The following is a 20,959-nucleotide window of genomic DNA, read 5'->3' as shown; positions in this document are numbered from 1 at the left end:
GTCTTGCATTTATGTAGTTTTAACATTAATATCTTGCCAAATCTTAAGAGTGAAATATAAAAATAACAAATATACTTCTCTTTTTATGTTATACAATTTTTTTTGTCAAACCAAATAATTTTATATGCAGTCTGTTCAAGTCAGCATTTTCATGTATTATATATAATATTTAAAATCAATTAAATTTTTGCAAATGTTTTGATAAAAAAGTTATATCATATAATAATTTTTTAAAGAAAATAATCAGTTAATAAGTTTTTAATAAAATAAACTAATTATTTTTCAAATAATATTCAATGAAATTTAATTATTTTATATTTTTATATTACAATTTAAAATATTATATAATAATTAATTTTAATAAATAAAAAATAATTCATACTTTGTGTATTTATATATTTTATATTTATTTATTTATGTATTAGTGTATTATATATTTATTATAGTTCATCAATACTCTTCTTTTATAATAATTTTTTATTTTTTTAATGAAATTTAAATAATTTATAAAAACATATTTGATGCCGGGACGTCGCTTGGGTCACCAATCTTGGCGAGGTTAACAACCCCACTATGGTGAAAATAGCCAAGAACCCACCTTGGTTGGCTAAGCCAAGGATGTACCTCTTACTCTCAAAGAGCCTAGAGAAAAATAAGCACACAGCTTATTTAAATATATAACTCAATCAATTCAACTTGCAAATAAAAGGGGTACATACGTATATTTATACTAGTAGGGGAGGGGGAGCCTCTGAGTATTAGGCGATGTGGGATTAATTCATATGTATATTATAATAACATAACTAAACTTTATTACTTTAGCTAATATTTTTAATAACCTAATAGATGCTCCTGCATCATTCTCCCTGGGTTGGAAGAGGCTTGATCTTATCTTCTATTGATTCTGCATCTTCTTCATAGTAAGGTGACAGATCAGCGACGTTAAAAGTGGCAGATACTCCATAGTCTCCTGGAAGCTCAATCTTGTAAGTATTATCATTAATGCACTCCAAGACTCTTAATGGTCCATCCGCTTGAGGAGATAATTTTCCGCGAGACTTAGGAAATCGTTCCTTTCTCAAATGAATCCATACCAAATCTCCGACATTGAAAATATTTGGTCTCCTGTGTTTGTTGGCTTGGGCCTCATACCGAGCAGTCTGACGCAATATCTTCTGTCGTACCTCTTCATGAAGCTTCTTGATTTGTTCAGCACGTTCATCGGCATTTGCACTATACTCTCGAGGAGTTGGTAGCGGCGGAAGGTCTAAAGGACTCGGGGATCGCTTGCCATATACCACCTCGAACGGACACCTCCCTGTTGTTTGACTAATGGAATTGTTGTAGGAGAACTCAGCTTGTGGCAAAACAAGATCCCACTGGCGAGGGTGTTTGCCCACAAAACTTCGTAGCAGATTTTCCAGGCTTCTGTTGACCACCTCTGTTTGACCATCTGTTTGCGGATGACTAGCAGAGCTAAACTGTAGGTGAGTCCCCATTTTCCTCCATAAAGTCCTCCAGAAGTGACTCATGAACTTTACGTCTCGATCTGACGTGATTGTTTGAGGGATACCATGCAAGCGCATGACCTCTTTAAAGTACAGATCTAATACGTGGGAGGCATCATCTGTCTTATGACAAGGTACAAAATGAGCCATCTTTGAGAATCGGTCAACAACCACCATAACAGAATCCTTTTGTCTCTGTGTCCTAGGTAATCCCACAACGAAGTCCATGCTAACATCTTCCCATGGGGCATTTGGGACAGGCAACGGCTTGTACAAACCAGTGTTTTGATTTCCACCTTTAGCAATGTGACAAATATGGCATCTCTGAATGTGTCGAATGACATCTCGCTCAAGTTTTGGCCAATAAAATTTCTCTTTTATGAGAGCCAACATTTTGTCCCTTCCAAAGTGTCCTGCTAATCTTCCATTATGGGTCTCCCAGATAATTGATTGGCGTGGTGAACAACGGGGAATGTACAACTGATTGCCCTTGAAAAGATAACCTTCTTGAATGAAGAATTGTTGATAGGGTTGTTGCAAGCAGCACGTCCAAATTTCTCCGAAATCTTGATCTCCCTCATATAACTCCCTTACAACCTCAAAGCCAACAACATTAATTTTTAAAGTGGAAAGGAGAGTGTGTCGTCGGCTTAAGGCATCGGCAACCTTGTTTTGAGTCCCAAATTTGTGCTTAAGGAGAAATGGAAAAGATTGTAGAAACTCACTCCAAGTTGCATGGCGTCGATTCAACTTTTGTTGGGAGTTAATATCTTTAAGAGCCTCGTGATCAGTATACAAGATGAACTCCTTAGGCAATAGATAATGGCTCCAGTGGCTTAATGCTCGTATGATCGCATAAAACTCCTTGTCATAAGTGGAATACTTCATTTTAGCAGCATTAAGCTTTTCACTGAAGAAAGCAATTGGTCGGCCTTCTTGATAAAGTACAACACCGATACCAACATTTGAAGCATCACAATCAACCTCAAACATGGAATCAAAATTTGGAAGTGCAAGTACAGGAGCAGTAGAAATCCTTTCCTTCAATGCCTCAAAACTATGTTGCGCTTTAGCACTCCATGTAAAGGTATCATGCTTAAGACATTCAGTAAGTGGAGCAGCAATGGAGCTAAAATTCTTGATGAATCGCCGATAGAACGAGGCTAATCCATGGAAGCTCTTTATATCATGCAACGTCTTTGGAGTAGGCTAATTAACAATAGCATCAATTTTGCTATGATCCACCTCAATGCCTTGACTTGTCACAACATATCCCAGAAATATGACTCTATTCGTTAAGAAGTCACACTTCTTGAGATTAGCATATAGTTTTTGCTCTCGAAGTACCGCAAATACTTGACGTAGGTGGACTAGGTGTTCATCATGATCCTTACTATATATTAAGATGTCATCAAAGTAAACAACAACAAACTTCCCAATAAAGGATCGGAATACCTGGTTCATCAAGCGCATAAAGGTGCTTGGTGCATTAGAGAGGCCAAATGCCATAACAGTCCATTCGTACAATCCATCTCGTGTCTTGAAAGCTGTCTTCCATTCATCACCAGGCCTCATACGGATTTGATGATAGCCACTCCTTAAGTCGATCTTAGAGAAGATAACAGCACCATGTAATTGATCCAGCAGATCATCAAGTCGGGGAATAGGAAACATGTACTTGATGGTGATCTTATTCACAGCACGACTGTCAATGCACATACGCCACGAACCATCTTTCTTTGGAACTAGCAGAGCAGGAACAGCACAAGGACTAGCACTTTCTCTAACTAGGCCTTTTTTTAGGAGATGTTTTACTTGGTGTTGCAACTCCTCATGCTCCTTAGGACTCATACGATATGCTGGCTTGTTTGGGATCACTGCACCAGGGACAAAATCAATGGAATGTTGAATATCTCACATTGGTGGTAATCCGTTAGGGATCTCCTCAGGAACCACATCAGAAAATTCTTCAATTAAAGGCTTGACATCCTCATGCACGGATAAGGTCTCTGTGTACTCCTCACAAATTAGTAAGAAACACATGAAGTTAAAATTTTGATGAGTTTTGTTAAGGTCTGACCTTGTGATTAAGAACGGCTCAACTTGTTTCTCGTACTCATCAGGTCTTAGTGGAGTCAACACAATCTTCACTCCATCCTTGAAGAAGGAATACGTATTCTTGAATCCGTCGTGGACAGCACGACGATCATATTGCCACGGACGTCCTAGCAACAAGTGACATGCGTCCATTGGGATGACATCACACCATACCTCATCTGTATATTTACTCCCAATTGAGAATTGAACGCAACACCGCCTTGTCACTTTGACCTCATTCCCCTTTCTCAGCCACTGCAACTTATAAGGGTGAGGATGTTCCTCAGTTGGAATCTTCAGCTTCTCCACCATATAAGCCGCAACAACATTCTCACAACTTCCGGAGTCAATGATGACCTTGCATACTTTTCCTTGGGCAGTGCACCTTGTGTGAAAAATGTTATGGCGGAGCCATCCTTCATCTTCAGTTAGCATGGCAGTGTTCAAAATGCGGCGAACCACCAAAGCTTCACCATGATCTGCCGGAACCTCTTCTTCAGCATCATAGTCAATATCATCCTCCTTCTCGAACTCTTCACCTGGATCTTCATGGTCTTCTTCAATTAGAGTGATAACTCTTCGATTTGGGCAATCAGCAGCAATATGCCCAAATCCTTGGCACTTGAAACACCTTCTGTTGGATTCAATAGAGCGAGAAGAGTTATGCTCTTTATTGGCTTGTGAACTTTTTAAAAGGACTCACCTTAGAGGATTGTTGAGGAGTCCATTTCTGCTTTGGAAGATTAACCACCCCCCCTCTCTTTTGAGAAGCGATTGTTCTTCTTCTACATTATTTGCCTTTCAACCTTCAACGCTAGTCTTGTAACATCATCCAACGTCCAGAATGGTTGTAGTTGAACAATGTTTGCAATGTCCTCATTAAGCCCTCCGAGGTAGCGAGCAACAGTTTGTTCTTCAGGCTCTTGAATGTCACACTTCATAAGAAGCTCTTCAAACTCCATAGTGTATTCTTCCACGGTCAATGATTTTTGTTTCAAATTGTGAAGTTTGATGAAAACTCCTTAGTTCACGGCGCATTTTATCCCATGTCTTGATCTTGCTCCGTCCTTCTCTCTCTCGCTGACGCTTGAGATTCTCCTACCATACTGATGCATGCTTCTTTAACTTGATCGCCACAAGCTTCACACGCTTGTCATCTGGAATGTCTTTTAACTCGAATACTCTTTCTACTGTGCAAAGCCAGTCAATGAAAACATCAGGTTGGAGTCTCCCTTCAAACTCAGGAATATCAATTTTGATTCCTAAGTCTTTAGCTTTGTGAGTCGTATTGTGCCGTGCTCTTCGTGTGGACAAATCTCCAGATGAAAAAGAATAATGAAATGGATTTTCATTATCCTCTTCGCTAGAAGGACTGTCATCGGTCTGGTTTCCATGATTATGTTGAGCAGCTTCATATTTTGCAAGTTGCTCTTGCAACTCCTTAACTTGACGTCGTAATTCTTCCACTTCAATTTCTTGAATAGTTCTACGCTTCGGAGCCATCTTTTACTATGCAATAAGACTGATGCTTGGATGTTGATGTTGTGATGATGAGGATGCACAATGATGATAATGATGGAAATGAACGAAGATAATCACCAACAGAAAAGAAAAGAACAATATTACCCGGAATTTCGCAACAGACAATCCGTACTGATGACGACTCGAACCAACAGCGAGAAAACCGCACTAAGATCGTACCGCGAACCAAATAAAATTTTACTGGAGCAAGTCAAGGAGACCTAGCTCTTGATACCAAACTGATGCCGAGACGTCGCTTGGGTCACCAATCTTGGCGAGATTAACAACCCCACTATGGTGAAAATAGCCAAGAACCCACCTTGATTGGCTAAGCCAAGGATGTACCTCTTACTCTTAAAGAGCCTAAAGAAAAATAAGCACATAGCTTATTTAAATATATAACTCAATCAATTTAACTTGCAAATAAAAGGGATACATACGTATACTTATACTAGTAGGGGAGGAGAAGCCTTTGAGTATTAGGCGATGTGGGACTAATTCATATGCATATTATAATAACATAACTAAACTTTATTACTTTAGTTAATATTTCTAATAACCCAATAGATGCTCCTGCATCAATATTACATTCCATGCGAACAAAATTTTATACTTATTTTAGACACCCGTGGAAGGTGTATCTTAATTCTTAACATTCGGTCTAAAATTGGGTTGGATACTTGGATGTATTTAGTTGTTATAAATTTTAACAAGTCTAATTTTGGTGTTTATTGGACAAGTCAAAAGCATTTTCCGAGAGATCAAGGCAACTGTGAAAACAGGGTCAAGTAATAAGTTTAATTTCAATTGGGACAATGATGGTTGAAACTTGGAAGCATGCAACATTCAGAGAATCACGATTATATTTATATATTTACAAATATAATGCCATGCGTTTTCAACACCAAAGTTAACTACGCTCTGAATTGAGCTCCAGAAAGCGCCAAAACGACGCAGTTTTTACTGTTGTCTACAAAATCATGTATGGAGAGAGTTCATGGTACCGAAACCATCACCACCTAATAGAGCTTGAACGCATTCATAGCTCTTTTACTGTTATTCACCTAAAAAGTCTTCTTCGACACATTTTGCTGCAATGAAAAACACTTTTGTCATATTGATATCTTATAGCAGAATAGTCGAAAAAAAAAAATACATCAAAACTAGAATAATATTAAACCAATATATATACTTAGAAAGCAATTTTGTGGTTGGGAAAACAAGAAATACGACATCCAATAATTAAACCAATATGTTAAATAAGATTATTAAAATGTTATGCAGTAATAATTTGAACATATTCAATTATTCATACATTTTGTCTATTAATTGTTATAAAAAAAATATCGGTTCGCTATGTTACCAACAGCATATCTGCCAACTTCTGCCAACTCTTATTTATAATTGTGTTTCATGGAAATCTGTTCGTGAATGTGTCTAATAAAAATGTCTTTTTTATAGCTGTATTTAATAGAAGTATCTTTATAAATATATTTTCTGGATGTATCTCTTTATATATGTATTTAAAATATATTAATTATTAAACACATCCACGAACACACTTCCATGAAACACAATTATAAATAAGAGTTGGCAGAAGTTGGCAGATAATATGTTGGTACCCTATACTTTTCCAAAAAATATTGATAAAAAATATTGCTGTGATGCACTTGGTTGTGACACCAAAGAAATCCTGACTTTCTCCGATTGAGAATCTAGAGTCTAGACAGTGTATTTGAACCTTAATTATTAACACTAGCACAGAAAATGATAATGAAATTCTATTTCTGTAATCTGAGTTATAAACCTTAGTGATTTCTCAATAATGGCTAAACTAAGTTTTTGTTTCATAAGTTTGAGCAAAGCATTTAAAGGTAACGAATCTGTTTTAACCCACAGCGCAGAAAACAGTGACAGACTGCCAGTAATCGCTAATTATTCATTAAAACGATGAAAAAATGAAGCATATTTGTTCTCTAGCAGACTAGCACTAGCAGCGAAGCTCTGAACTATCAACGTAGCACTCACATGATAGAGCAATACTGCAGGAAAAAACTGGAGGAAAATTAACTCACATGATATACTCACATCATATTTGACATCAATCTTCTAACATAAAAGTTGGTAATTGGGATTATGTTAGATTGTACGCAATCATGTTTCACCGTAGGAGCCCCTTACAAAATCAATTATTCAATCTTTCCAAACTCACTTATCACAAAAATTGAAATAACATTCAACGGATTAGATGGATAACATAACAGAGCATATAATATACATACCTCTTCAAGTTGAAAGCTGAGCACAAGTAAAGCCACTGTTCACAAGCTGGTCAACGGCATCTCTGAACTTATAATAGTCCTCAACTTTGTTGTACACCTGATAAGAAATCCGAGCATAGCCGGTGACCACATCCCCAGCGGAGATCGCGGCTGCCGGTGCTCGAAAATAAATAGGGACCTCAACCCCAAATTCATCCCTCAAATGAGTCCTCAACCTAGCCACATCCAAATCACACCTAATCCCCAAGCAAGCCGGCAATCCAACCATGGCCATACTCGCACACATCTCCGGCGGGCTTCCGAGATGTGTCCCCCAAGCCGCAGCCAGCATCTGACCCATCTCAACAACCTTTTCATGGTTCCTCCTCTTAATCCCCTGAATTCCCCCTTCAAACCTGTTCACAAATTCCAGCACATCAGGCACCACAAGCTGTGCACTATAGTCCCTATTCCCTATCCATGCACTCTCAACGGCTAAACCGTTGCCGTACTCATGAGACACCACAGGGTGATGCAGATCGCAAGAACTGGAGTTCTTGCGACTGTACAAGAACGCAATCGAAGGTGGACAAAAGAACCACTTGTGCAAATTGCTGGTGTAAAAGTCAGCCCCAATTTCTTGCATGTCAACGCTGGTACACCCTATCCCGTGGGCCGCATCCACAAAAACTTTATCCACACTTTCCTCTCTGCAGATTCTAACTAACTCCTTCACGGGGATCACCACGCTGGGCATCGAAGTCACGTGATCGATAACTGCCAGTCTAACCGTTTTCCCGCCAGATTTCGCTCTTTCCAATGCGCAACGGAATTCTGTTATGATTTCGTTGGGGGAAGTTAGGGGGAAGGGGAGGGGGACCTGGATGACGTCGCCACCGGCGCGTGACACGTACGCCTCCACGGACTTCTTGACGGAGCCGTATGCGTAGTGGAGCATGACAACGGCGTCGACGCCTTTCTGGAACCTTCCCTCGTGGAAGGCCCAGGCGGTTTGTTGGAGGACGACGGCTGCGGCGGTGGTTGCGTTGTCGACGATGGAGATCTCGTCGACGTGTTCCGCGTTGACGAGGTCTTTTATGATGGTGCGGGAGTGGAGGATCCCTTTCTTGAGCTCGTTGAAGTAGAAATGGTCAGGCTGCCGCAGGTTGAGGAGCTGCCACCGGCGCTGGGCGGCGATGACGGAGGCAGGGCAGCATCCGAAGCTGCCGTTGTTGATGCGCGCGACGGCGGGATCGTGATGGGAGAATTCCGAGTGGAGGTCGTCCTCGGTGATGACGGCGACGGCAGCGGTTGGAGCGAGCTTTGGTTTCTTTGACACGTGACGGTTGGATATAGCATCACCATTGAGGTGGTTGTTATGGGTGGCCATTTTGGAATTGAGAGTGGAAGATGGGAATATTATTGAGAATTGGGAATGAGAACAAAGATAAGTGGTGGTGGAATGGATAATGCAGTGTTTTACAGTACATTATGGTGAGAGAGAAGATGATGGGATGGGATGGGATTGGAGGAGGAATATTATAAAAATGATGACGAGGGAACCAATTTGGAAAGTGGCCCCTTTTTTTTCTATGTAAAGATGATTCATTTTGTTTCTTCAAATTCTGTTCGCAGTTGCATGTATGTAGTAACCCATTTGCTGTCTTCTTTCATGGTTTGATTCTGCGGAAGTTGTCAATTATTCCTGCACTATTGATAGGAACTCAATAGTATGTTATATACGTTTTTATTCAACAATCATTGATACCAGATTTACTGTTTCTTCAGTGACCTGTGAATTCTGAAGTTAAATAGTCAGGGTGAAAGATACGTGTTCCTACCCCCCAAAATTACAAATTTTATGTTGTTAATGTTAGTTTAGTCCACACTCCACAATAGGAATATCTGTTTGTTAACAGTTAAGTACAGTAATTAATTTTTTTTATTAACTTATAAAAAATTAGATGAGCAGAACACACTGAAGTTTTAAAGCTTTTGATGCACATGACTTATTTAACAACTTTGAAATATCATTATATAAGTAATCATGGTATTTGGTTTAAATTAGCTCCAAAGGTACTTCAATTAATTTTTTAAACTATTAGTGTATTAAAGTAATAAGTATGAAATGAGATTTTTTTTTCCCGAAAGAAAAATATGAAATGAGAATAAATATAAATATAAGCAACACATTTTTTTTCACAAGACTAATTTTAATTAGAAGTTAGTTTATATAAATTTTCTTAGTTAGTTTATATAAGTATCAAACTATCAAAATTAAAACTATACATCAGTAGCCGAAGAATTTTTTTTATTGGAAAATTTAGAAGGTGATGGACGGCACCATGTTTTTAAGGCCTGATTGCCTGTGTTTTTGTCAACTTCATTTTCCATTATTTTAGCTTCTGTTGTCATTTTCACACATTTCTATTGTTAATTTTGGAGAAACTGTAACGCAACCACCGATACAACCAGCTTTCACAGCAATATTCTATAATGAGGTGGATGTTACGTTTGGAAGACTATTATCTTCCAATCCAATAATTTTAAAATTCTTGATAGATACAAACACCGGATACCTAATAGCAACCTAAAGAATGATTTGTAGTCCACCCTCTTAGTTACACCGTGTGCTTTCGAAGATTCAAATCTACTTTTATAACTACATATATGTATTATCTGTTTTAAGTGCAATAAGTTTCTACCCATAGAATCCTCCATTAAATAAGATAATCAGCATATAATCAGACCAAAAAGGAAATTGCTGACTTTCTTGATCTTGCTGTTGGGCTTTTTTCTTTCTTTTGTGAGGCCCAAGCAATAGCACCATGGTTTTAAGGCCCCCATTACCTGCGTTGTTGCCAACTTCATTTCCCAATTATTTTAGCTTCTGCTGTTATTTTCACACATATTTTCATTGTCAATTTTGGAGACTGTAAGGCATTAGGCATACACCGATATACCCAGCATTCACAGCAATAAGCACTTGAGCAGCTAGTAAAAATGGAGTATAAAGATAAACTAATGTCATTACTAGTATAACTAGATTGAAACTCTTAAATAAGATAATCAGCATATAATCAGACCAAAAAGGAAATTGCTGACTTTCTTCATGATTTTGATAGTCAGCATATAATCGAATATCTTAAGTGTTAGTTTTGAGTAAAAAGATTATTAGACATGGTAAGTAACTAGCTTAATTTACTCCTTGTGATGTTATGATGTGACCATTGGTTATACGATAAAATTCAAAGGGCATACGATAAAAACTTACAAATGCAATACAACGGTAACCTGATCCACTAAGTAGATGCTAAAAGAGTTACTGGTGTGGTGTGATTCACTCTTGCTAGTCCATCATTAAAGCATCCAAAATAGATAATTTTTTTCTGCTTTCTATGTAATAAGAGAGAGAGGGACAGCCAGTACTACTTTTTGTTGTCATAAGCAGCGATATTCTGGGGTTCACACTCGGGACTAAATAAGCGAACCAGCAAAGCTGTGCTTGCGCTTGTAGTTACAGCACCACAGGCTGCCCAACGAAGACTCCTGGGAATTGTAATTCGAGGGCCTGCAGTGATAATGATGCAAAAAATTGATTACTAGTTGTAGTGGAACTGTGGAAGGACTCAAAAAAGTTGAAAACATTTGCACCCAAAGCTATTTGAAAAATTCATAAGACCATTTTAGAGTGAAACCAGATATATGAAACACATTTACTTTCTTTTTCTACAGCTTTATTTTCTTTTTCTCATATTCTATTTAAGGGGTAATTTGAGAGTTGCGATTTTGGAGAGGAGAAGAAGGAAGTGGTTTGTAGTGTAGAATTTCAAAGTATAACACTACAAACCCTCCTTCCCCTCCCTTTCCCTCTAAAACCAACTTACAAACAAACCCATAGCGAACAAGAAAACAAAAAGTGTAACAAATGAAAATAGTGACTAATCCCAGTGCAATGTTCACAGATAAAATTAGAGACTAGGCTCTACCAAAAGAGCAGACTAGAAATCTGCAAAAGTCATATTGGCTCACATTAATAAGTGGATTTCCTATTTCTAATTAGACAAGAAAAAGATCCATACATTATCTATTTGCTTTAATATCATCATCCAAAGAAGATCAAATGACTATTCTTGGTTTTGGTAAATAGAAAAAAGGCCAAAAAAAGAAGCAAGGGCTCAAAGTTGTAACCATTTCAAGAAGCCAAATAAATTACAGGAAAGGAAACATGGAAAAACATCAAACAGAAGAGTTTGCTGAGATTCAAGTGGGACAATGTCACTACTCTTCTGTAATAGTGCCAATGGGCCTGAATTGGCTTGACTGCTTAAGGATTTGGTGAAGGGTTAGCTACAGATTGGAGGGGTTATATGGGGCTAGCATCAGGAAAAAGTCTTAAGTCAAGCATGGTTCTACCTAATCCATGATTAGGATTCGTCTCTCCCCATTCTTCTATCTTGATCCCAATTCTTTGACAAATTGCAAGTATGGTTGAAGAATCAAAGGGTTAAATGTAGTGAACCTGTTATGTTACCATAATCTTACACTTTACATTGATACTGCTACAAGAGTGTATTGAACCTGTTACATTACTATAATCTTCTGAAAAACATTCAGTGATACTGCTAGCATTACATTGTTTGTTCATTTCCCATTTCTATATTAGTAATTCTGGACCGAGGTAAGTAGAGCTAAGCATATCTCCCTTTAACCAAGTATTCAGAGTTATATTCTTCCCATTATTTACTAGAATGATGATCTTTTATTGTTTCCTGGTCCACTAGTGATACTATTAACTATGGGTCATTAAGGGCTCAGGCGAATACATACATAAAGTACCGAATAACACACACTAAAAAATGATAAAAAAAAACATGTATTATGTTTATAAATGAGTGAACTTTTGAAATTTGCTTGTGAAAGACATTCATAAATGCAAGGAAGCAGAAACTAAAACTTTACCATTATGATAAGTGTAGCATTTCACCAAACACTTAGAAGGCATGTGAAAAATAATAAGATGCAGAGACATAAACAAGGAACAAAAGAAAAAAACAAACCATAGTGCAATCGGCAAAGGACCCAAAATCCTAAGGCTCCACCAACACTGTATATCCCTGCAGTGTGTCTCATCAACCTGGAGCAAGGTTTTGCATCAGACCTCATCAGCTCACCATCGGAAAATCCCAAGAAACGCCGCAGCGACATCTTATTACTTTAGCTGACACAATTCATTAGCACCATATTAGAAGAATGAATGATTATTCAATCTAGCTACTGGTTCACTGGATCAATGGTTCAACCGTAGTAAAAAAAATTAGCAAGAACTGAACAATTATTAGCAAAAAGTTAACAAATCAACAAGAACAGTAACAGAAACAATCACTAACAAATCAACAAGAACCATAACAGCAATAACTACAAGAACTGAACAATTATTAGCAAAAACTTTAAGTAATCAAGAATAATAACAGCAAATAAATTCAATCACTACAAGAAATGAACATCTATGCAACAACAACATAGCAATTAACAACAAGAATCAGCAACAAGAAGAAGAACTAACAGAGGCTGAAGAAGAACAATCAGTGAGGAGATACTGAAGAGCTGAATCGAGGAACAGAGTCGCGCACTATACCTGAACGCCGGAAGGGATGGAACTGCAGGCGAGTCGGGCTGAAGGAGACGGCAACGAGAGGCAGAAGACGACGGCAGAGCTCGCGGAGTGGCGGACAGAGGAACTCGCAGCTTCAATCTCTGATTCTCTGGGAGAGGAAGGGCACGCACCGTCGGAGATGACGGAGACTATCACGGCGGAGCAGAAAGGACGGCGGCGTCTGGAGAAGAACTGGACGCTGGTGGCTGCCGCAGAATGGGACGGTGTTGGCCTGCTGGGAGTGTGGCGGACTGGAGGTGGCGACTGGACAACGAAGAAGAAAGTAGAAGATTGAAAATGAGAAAGAGATTATCTGTCTATATGAAACAAATCTAAAAACTTAAAAAAATTCATAAAAAAAAAATCACATCTTTATTAACAATCTAAAAGTCTAATTTTTCAATAGAAGTTTTCATAAAACTAAATTATTTAATAAAATAGGAAGGTTGCGAGAACCGAATCGGTCAATAAATTGGTAGAATGACTAATTCAATGATTTAGTGATTGGATCGGAATTTAACGGATTTAATTAAATAATAAATAAAATTATTAAAAATTTAATATATAATTTTAAATATTTAAATTTAATCATTTCTAATCTAATAAAATTTAAATTTTTACAATTCTATATAATAAGTTGTTCATAATTTATCATTAAAAATTTATATACAATTTCAAACATCAAAATTTATAACTAAAAAAATCAAACCACATGTAAATAATAAACACATAATATTCTAAAAAAACATCATTGTGAATTTGTGACAGCATTGTCTTGCGACTGTTAATCACTTTGTGATTATTTCATCTTCATTCTCCAACATACAGCAAAAAAAATTAACCATTAACAAAATTAAATCAAGAACTTCAGAAAATCAATAACTCCTCACAGAATCAAAATTATTAACAAATTAAATCACAGAATGAGCTAAAATAAGTAAAAATAAATTGAAACCAGCAACTTAAAATCACATAATTAGAATTATTAATAAATCACAAAATCAACTCAAAGCAAAATAACGAACTAGAAAATTTTTAAAAATCGATTTAATTCTAACAGTAAACCAATTAATTTTTGATTTGGCCGATTTTTTAATGGTATTTTTACCAGACAAATCTTTAAATCAATCAGCCTGACTAGAGAACTGGTTCCTGATTAATCAAGTCGAACCGATTGATTCGGTTTAAATTTTTAGAACCATAATAAAAAGTTACAAATTAATATAATAATTAAAATTTGTGAATATTTTTTTGATATAGATTAAAATGTGTGAAATTAAAAAAAAAAATAAAAAAAATAAAAAAAATAAAAGAGAGGTAGCATCATTGGAATGAGAGAATGAGAGAAGGAGAGAGCGGGAACGAGTGTTTGAGGGCGAAACACAGTGAGCATGGCGGCCATGCCGTCGGAAGAGATAAGGGGGAGAGTGTGGGTGGGGGTGCATCCGGTGTCAAGGAGGGTTTTTCACGAGGGGGTTTTTCAAATCCTACAAAGATCTCCTTTAGAGATAAAGTTATTGGTCCAGAGAAATCGAAGGCGTTTGCACTTGCAGGATCTCTATCTGGGGATAGTATAGCCACGGTGGTGGGCAAGCAGGGCGATTCCCAACCTCCATGTGTGAATTTCACTGAAGAAGCCAAGCTTTGTTTGGCAGAGCCTTATCGAGAAGCTTTAGTGATTAAGGTTCTTGATAAAAATTATAGTTACACAGCTCTTTCACACAAGCTTCGGATGGTTTGGCGCATCAAAGGTGGATTTGATCTGCTTGATGTGGGGTTTGGGTACTTCATGGTAAAATTCGATGCATGTGAAGATCGTGAGAAGGTCATGCTTGGTGGTCCGTGGTTGATTGAGGGGCACTATGTTGCTGTAAAACCGTGGGATATAGATTTTCGGCCATGTGAGCAATCCTTCGGGTCTACGCTTGTATGGGTTCGGATTTCGGGGCTCCCAATCTGGTGCTATCAGGAACAGGCCATGATGCGTATTGCTTCTGCAATAGGAGTTCCCATCAAAGTGGACTTAGCCACTAAATTGGCTGAGAGAGGACGATATGCCCGAGTATGTGTTCAAATAAATTTAGGACTGCCAGTGATCAAGCATATCATTGTGGAAGGCGTAACTCATGTAGTGGAGTATGAAAGTTTAAATTTAATTTGTAACTCTTGTGCACGTTATGGTCACGATATGGCACAGTGCTTGGGTAGAGACTCTAGGGAAGGAAAGAGTGTTGATTCCGATGCCACCAAGCCACGGGACGGTACAAAGGCAGTGCCACATCCTGAGACCAAAAGTCATAATTTAAATGAAGTAGAACCTAATGTGGTAGGTGGCGTTACTGGCGAGAATCCTGCATCGAATTTGCAAGAAGATTTGGAGGCTAATAATTTGGAAAGAAATAATGTTGAGGAGGCTTGCATGCATGATGAACCAGGCTGGGAGCAAGTTGTGAGGAAAGGTAAAACCAAGCTGGGTCAGAAGCAATCTAACAAGGTCCAAAGAGGCATTCAATCCAGAATCGATTCGGGTAGAGTAATCAGGCCCACCATTCACTTCTCTCACACGAATGGATCAAGCTCCTATCGTGCTAGGGTCGGGTCACGAGTCAAGGTCGGACACAGCGCTTCCCGTGTTGGTGAGACGTCGATCTCCTCAACCCGACACACCCCAGTGCCTTGCGGGTCCTCTCTCCGGAAACGACCAAGGCCGGGGTCCCTACAGAGCTCGCCAGTTGAGAAGAATGGAGGCACGGTGGTGGAAGCATCGTCATGTCTTCCTGCAACCGTGAAGGAGGGTGTTACCGTGGCGGTTCCATTGGAGAAGGAAGGCGCATTGCCGGCTGTTACTGCGTCGGTAGGCGGGATTAAGGAGATATTTCAGGGAGATCCAGCAAACCTGAAGGTCACGGGAGTCACTTCCGCTGGGCAAGCCTCGGTTTGAGGTTGGTGAAGCACTTTGATTTCCTTGTTTTATATTTTTATATTTTATATTATGGATAGTTTAAATATAATAGCTTGGAATATTAGGGGTGCTTCTAATAAGTTAGCCCGGGTGAATTGTAAAGAGCTGGTTAGGAAATTTAAACCTGTAATTTTTATTGTGGTTGAAACTCACTGTCCTTTTCAACACTTGAAAATGTTCTGGGAAAGACTTGGTTATCACCCTATTGGTATAGTGGAGGCGTCAGGACACAAGGGGGGTATCTGGTTCCTTTCTGCAATACAGGGTGTTCACTGCAAATGGGTTGATGCTTTCGATCAGTGTGTTACAGTTGAGGTTCAGGTAAATAATGTGATTTGGAGGTGCAGTGGTATCTATGGTAGTCCTCAATTTAATACCAGAGTTTTGCTATGGGATTATCTTGTTACTCAATCTTCGTCTTTCTGCGGGCCATGGATTGTTCTTGGTGATTTTAATGAAGTACTATTCTCTCATGAATCTAAGGGTTGCCTCTTCTCGAGTCATCATGCAGATCGGCTTGCTGCCTCTCTAGGGGATAGTAATCTGTTTGACTTGAAGACTATTGGAAGACAATTTTCTTGGTACAGAAGGGTTAAAAATGGTGTTGAGGTGGCAAAAAAACTTGACCGGGTTTGTATCAATAGTGGCTGGCTATCTCTATTTCCAGAGGCTTACGCAGAAATTTTAAATAGGCTTCAATCTGATCATTGTCCTATCCTAGTACGCTGTACAGGTCGTCCCCAACCGAAAAAGAATAGACCTTTTCGGTTTATCGCAGCTTGGGCAACTCATCCGGGGTACAGAAATATTGTGAACCAGTCATGGCAGGCTGGCTTCAGAGAGATGCACGGCAAGCTTTCAGAAGTGCAGAAGAACTCTTTGGAGTTTAATTCTAAAGTGTTCGGCAATATTTTCGTTAGGAAATGCAAATTGGAGAGACAGATTAATTTCCTTCAGAAGCGACTTGAAGTAATGGAAGATTTGTCTATGCGGCAAAAAGAAAAACAGCTGATTGAGGAATTTAATAACACGCTTGTGCAGGAGGAACTTCTATGGTTTCAAAAATCCAGAGAGCAGTGGGTAAAATTTGGGGATAGAAATACCAAGTTCTTTCATGTCCAGACTCTTGTGCGGAGAAAGCATAATAAGATTCATGGTCTCTTTCTTCAAGATGGGGTGTGGGAAACGGACCCGGATGTCCTTAGAAGGGAAGCTGAATCCTTCTATAAACGCCTATTCTGCCAGTCGGAGGATGTAGACTTAGGTTGTCTTGGTGATGTGCCACTGCCTTCCCTGAATGATGAAGCCTGTTGTAGCCTCACAGCGCCAGTTACTCTGGAAGAAGTTAAGTCGGCTGTTTTCAGTATGCATTCTTTTAAGGCGCCGGGCCCTGATGGGTTTCAGGCTTTCTTCTTTAAAGAATACTGGAAGATTGTTGGTTTTGATGTTTGGACTATGGTTCGTCATGCATTCTCTGGTTTGGATATGGATCCAAGGATGATGGAAACTCTTGTGGTTCTTATTCCGAAGGTAGAAAACCCGGTTTCCATGAAGGATTTCCGACCAATTAGTCTCTGTAATGTGGTTTACAAAGTTATAACGAAGGTCCTGGTCAATAGACTTCGTCCCCATCTCAAAGAGATTATTGGGCCCCTTCAAGGAGGGTTTATCCCGGGGAGAGGAACCCCTGACAACATCATTGTAGCACAAGAGGTTCTCCATTTCATGAAGAAGACAAAGTCAAAGAAAGGCACCCTGGCCTTTAAGATTGATTTGGAGAAAGCGTACGATAGAGTGGATTGGGGATTTCTGAAACAAACCCTGGTGAGTTTTGGCTTTCCTCCTCCGACAGTCAATCTGATTATGCGTTGTGTCACTGCTTCCTCACTGTCTATCCTCTGGAATGGGGATAGATTAAATAGCTTTACTCCGAGCAGGGGTCTTAGGCAAGGAGATCCTATATCACCGTATCTGTTTGTGTTGTGTATGGAGAGATTGTCCTGTTCTATTAATCAGCAAGTTGATAAGGGCGTGTGGAAGCCAGTTGCGGTTTCTAGAGGGGGTCCAAGAATTTCTCATTTGATGTTTGCCGATGATTTGCTTCTTTTCTGTAAAGCTGAAAAACAACAAGTTCAAACTGTAATGGTAGCTTTGGAAAATTTCTGCAGAGCCTCTGGGATGAAGGTTAATGTGGAAAAATCTAAAGCGCTATGCTCCAAGAATGTTTCAGCGACAAGAAAAGAGATTTTCACTGGAGTCTCCTCCATCAGATTCGTTCAGAACTTGGGCAAGTATTTAGGGGTGAACCTTAATCACTCTCGGGTGACACGCGCAACTTTCAACGATGTTTTGGACAAGATTCGGGGAAGGCTAGCCAGCTGGAAAGGAAGATTGCTTAATAAGGCAGGCAGACTCTGTTTGCTCAACTCGGTAGTGACTGCGATTCCTACTTATCGCATGCAAGTATCTCTCTTCCCTAAAGGGGTAAATAATAAGATAGAATCCATGATGCGAAACTTTCTATGGAAGGGTCAAGCTGATGGTAGAGGCCTGAATCTAGTTAACTGGAAAGTGTTGGTCACTCCTAAGAAGTTTGGAGGTCTGGGAATTAGAGATCCCTTTTGTGCCAATATTGCTCTTCTTGGAAAACTAGTTTGGCAACTTTTTCACCATCCCAACAAGCTATGGGTTCAACTGTTGACGGAGAAATACCATTCTTCTAAGGATGATTGTTTTAGTCGGTCTCGAGGAAGTGGATCTTATGTTTGGAAGAGTATATGTCGAGCTTGGGATATCCTAAAGGAAGGTTTTAGTTGGTGCATTGGGGATTTGGAACAGAACTTTTGGTTTTCTAAATGGAGAAGAGAGGGGCGACTGTGTCAGGAGATGGATTATGTTCACATTTCTGATTCGGATCTCAGGATCTTGGACCTTTGGTCATCTGGACAGTGGAACCTTGAGAATATTTATTCTCCTCTGAATCAGTCTCTGCAGAGCAACATTAATTTTTACAACCCAGATGTTCAAGCTGGTTCAGAGGTCGGTTGGTGTTGGACTGGTGCGGCCTCAAAGGTTTATGATGCTCATAGTGGTTATTTATGGCTCAGTAAGAAGATGTTTAGTTGGGAGGATAGGGGTAATTGGCTTTGGCTTTGGCGTCAACATGTTCCGGAAAAGCACAAATTTTTGGCCTGGCTATGTCTTCGGGAGGCTCTTCCTACTGCTGCATTTCGTTTTAAAAGGGGCATTTCGCACACGGATAGCTGTCCACGATGTTTCTCAAATCAGGAGTCGGTTTTACATTGTATTCGGGATTGTCCAAAAGCCCAACTTGTTTGGCAAGCTTTAGGGATCTCCGATCAACCAGTGGATTTGATGAGTTGGTTCTTACATAATAGCAAACAGCGCTCCTTTAGATTCTTTTCTGGTCTCTGGTGGATTTGGTGTTCGAGAAACAACGAGATCTTTCATCCTCACGAGCATTGGACCACAGATAAGGTGATTGGTATGGCTTTGTCCTTAGAAAAGGAGCTCCGAAATATTTTTGAGTTGCAACGACTATCTATCCCCTCAACCATTAGTGGCTCTTGGATTCCCCCCTCAGTGGGTACCTTTAAGATTAATTGTGATGCTAGCCATCCTGGCAGTGGTGCTCGAGTTGGTTTTGCTTGTGTTAGCAGAGATTGGAAGGGAAGGTGGCAACGAGGCTGTCTGGGAACAATTGAGAGTCGTAGCATTTTGCAAGGAGAGTTGTTTGCTATTTGGAGAGGCTTTCTTTTAGCATGGGACTCGGGACAAAGAGACATTATATGTGAGACAGACTGTGTGGAGGCTTTTACTATTGTCAATAATTTACAAGATTGCTCTGGGTTTACTGATCCTTTGGTGTTAAAAATCCGAGATATCATGTCTTGGAAATGGCGTGCTGATCTTCGGTTGATCTTGAGAGATGCAAATACAGTAGCAGACATCATGGCAAAGACTGCAATGAGGACTATTTCTCCCCAAGTGGAGCTTCCATTGCCTTGGAAGGAATTTGAGAGTAGTATTCAGCGGGACTACCTTTCTTAAGCAGTTTCTTATTTTTTATTTTTTTTCTTTCTTAGTTTTTGTTTATTTTTCTTTTAAGTCACCAAAAAAAAAAATGTATTACTGAATGACTAGAGGCTTGGGCCCATGTTTGAATTGTATCAGAGTCCATAAAAAAATAGAATAGTGGTTGGTATGGCTTGTGGCTTGGGTCATGCCACAATTCATGATCAGGACATGATCAAGATTGAGCGGATTATTTACGAAGGATAGTTCCTGACCAAAAAAAAAGGGAAGGGTCCATAATGGAACTCAAGCACAACCACTCCATGATCGAGCGACATATGTAGTAGATTTAACTGCTAAACTATGAGTTTACTTGTTTGATTTTTTTTTTTTGGCTTGTTTGATTTGTTTATGCGGTGAGTAGATGCGATCACGTTATTTTAATAACTAAATTTAATTAAATTGATTTAATAATTTAAAGATTAATAAAATAATTTTTAATATAAAAAAAGAAAAGACACAAGTTAAACACGCTTTAAAAAATGTCATTATTATTCTCTTTATCATCTCATAAGTACTTATGGAAGAAAAGAAAAATACTTTGTTATCTAAAAACACATATTGTATATCCTTATTTATATTATGCATTATTGAAAAATTGAGAATAGTTTTATCCATAAAAAAATATTTTAAAATTATCTTCTAGAAATAGGAAGGGTTTTCAAACTTAAGTTTTCGAACTTCTCAATATTTTAGTGTGTGTTTGGATTACCCGTTTGCATAAAATTGATTTTGCAAAATTGATTTTGATGAAAAGTAAGTTTGTATTAACGTGATTTATGTTTGGTAATCTTTATATTAAAATTGATTATAGTAAAATAAATGTTGTTTGGATTATATTACTCAAAATCACTTTTAG

The 20,959-nt window shown here is 38.7% G+C and overlaps 2 protein-coding genes across 2 annotated transcripts; both read right to left on the bottom strand.

Annotated features, from left to right (window-relative positions):
* Positions 1–5,971: 5,971 nt before the first annotated feature.
* Positions 5,972–9,207, bottom strand: LOC112775746 (probable L-cysteine desulfhydrase, chloroplastic). The gene is made up of 2 exons (XM_025819577.3): positions 7,409–9,207; positions 5,972–6,217 (listed from the first exon to the last, which is right to left on the bottom strand). Exon 1 carries the CDS (start codon positions 8,775–8,777, stop codon positions 7,413–7,415), a length of 1,365 nt encoding a protein of 454 aa, XP_025675362.1. The 5' UTR covers positions 8,778–9,207; the 3' UTR covers positions 5,972–6,217; positions 7,409–7,412.
* A 1,234-nt stretch (positions 9,208–10,441) lies between these two features.
* On the bottom strand, positions 10,442–13,385 carry LOC112779279 (uncharacterized). Its single transcript, XM_025823530.2, has 3 exons — positions 13,026–13,385; positions 12,448–12,608; positions 10,442–10,958 (listed from the first exon to the last, which is right to left on the bottom strand). Exons 2-3 carry the CDS (start codon positions 12,593–12,595, stop codon positions 10,816–10,818), a joined length of 291 nt encoding a protein of 96 aa, XP_025679315.1. The 5' UTR covers positions 12,596–12,608; positions 13,026–13,385; the 3' UTR covers positions 10,442–10,815.
* Positions 13,386–20,959: the final 7,574 nt, after the last annotated feature.

The sequence above is a fragment of the Arachis hypogaea genome, chromosome 19 (assembly GCF_003086295.3).
Source record: "Arachis hypogaea cultivar Tifrunner chromosome 19, arahy.Tifrunner.gnm2.J5K5, whole genome shotgun sequence".
NCBI classification, from domain to species: domain Eukaryota; kingdom Viridiplantae; phylum Streptophyta; class Magnoliopsida; order Fabales; family Fabaceae; genus Arachis; species Arachis hypogaea.
The sequence above is the reverse complement of the archived record's forward strand: the minus strand, read 5'-3'. Positions and strand labels throughout refer to the sequence as shown.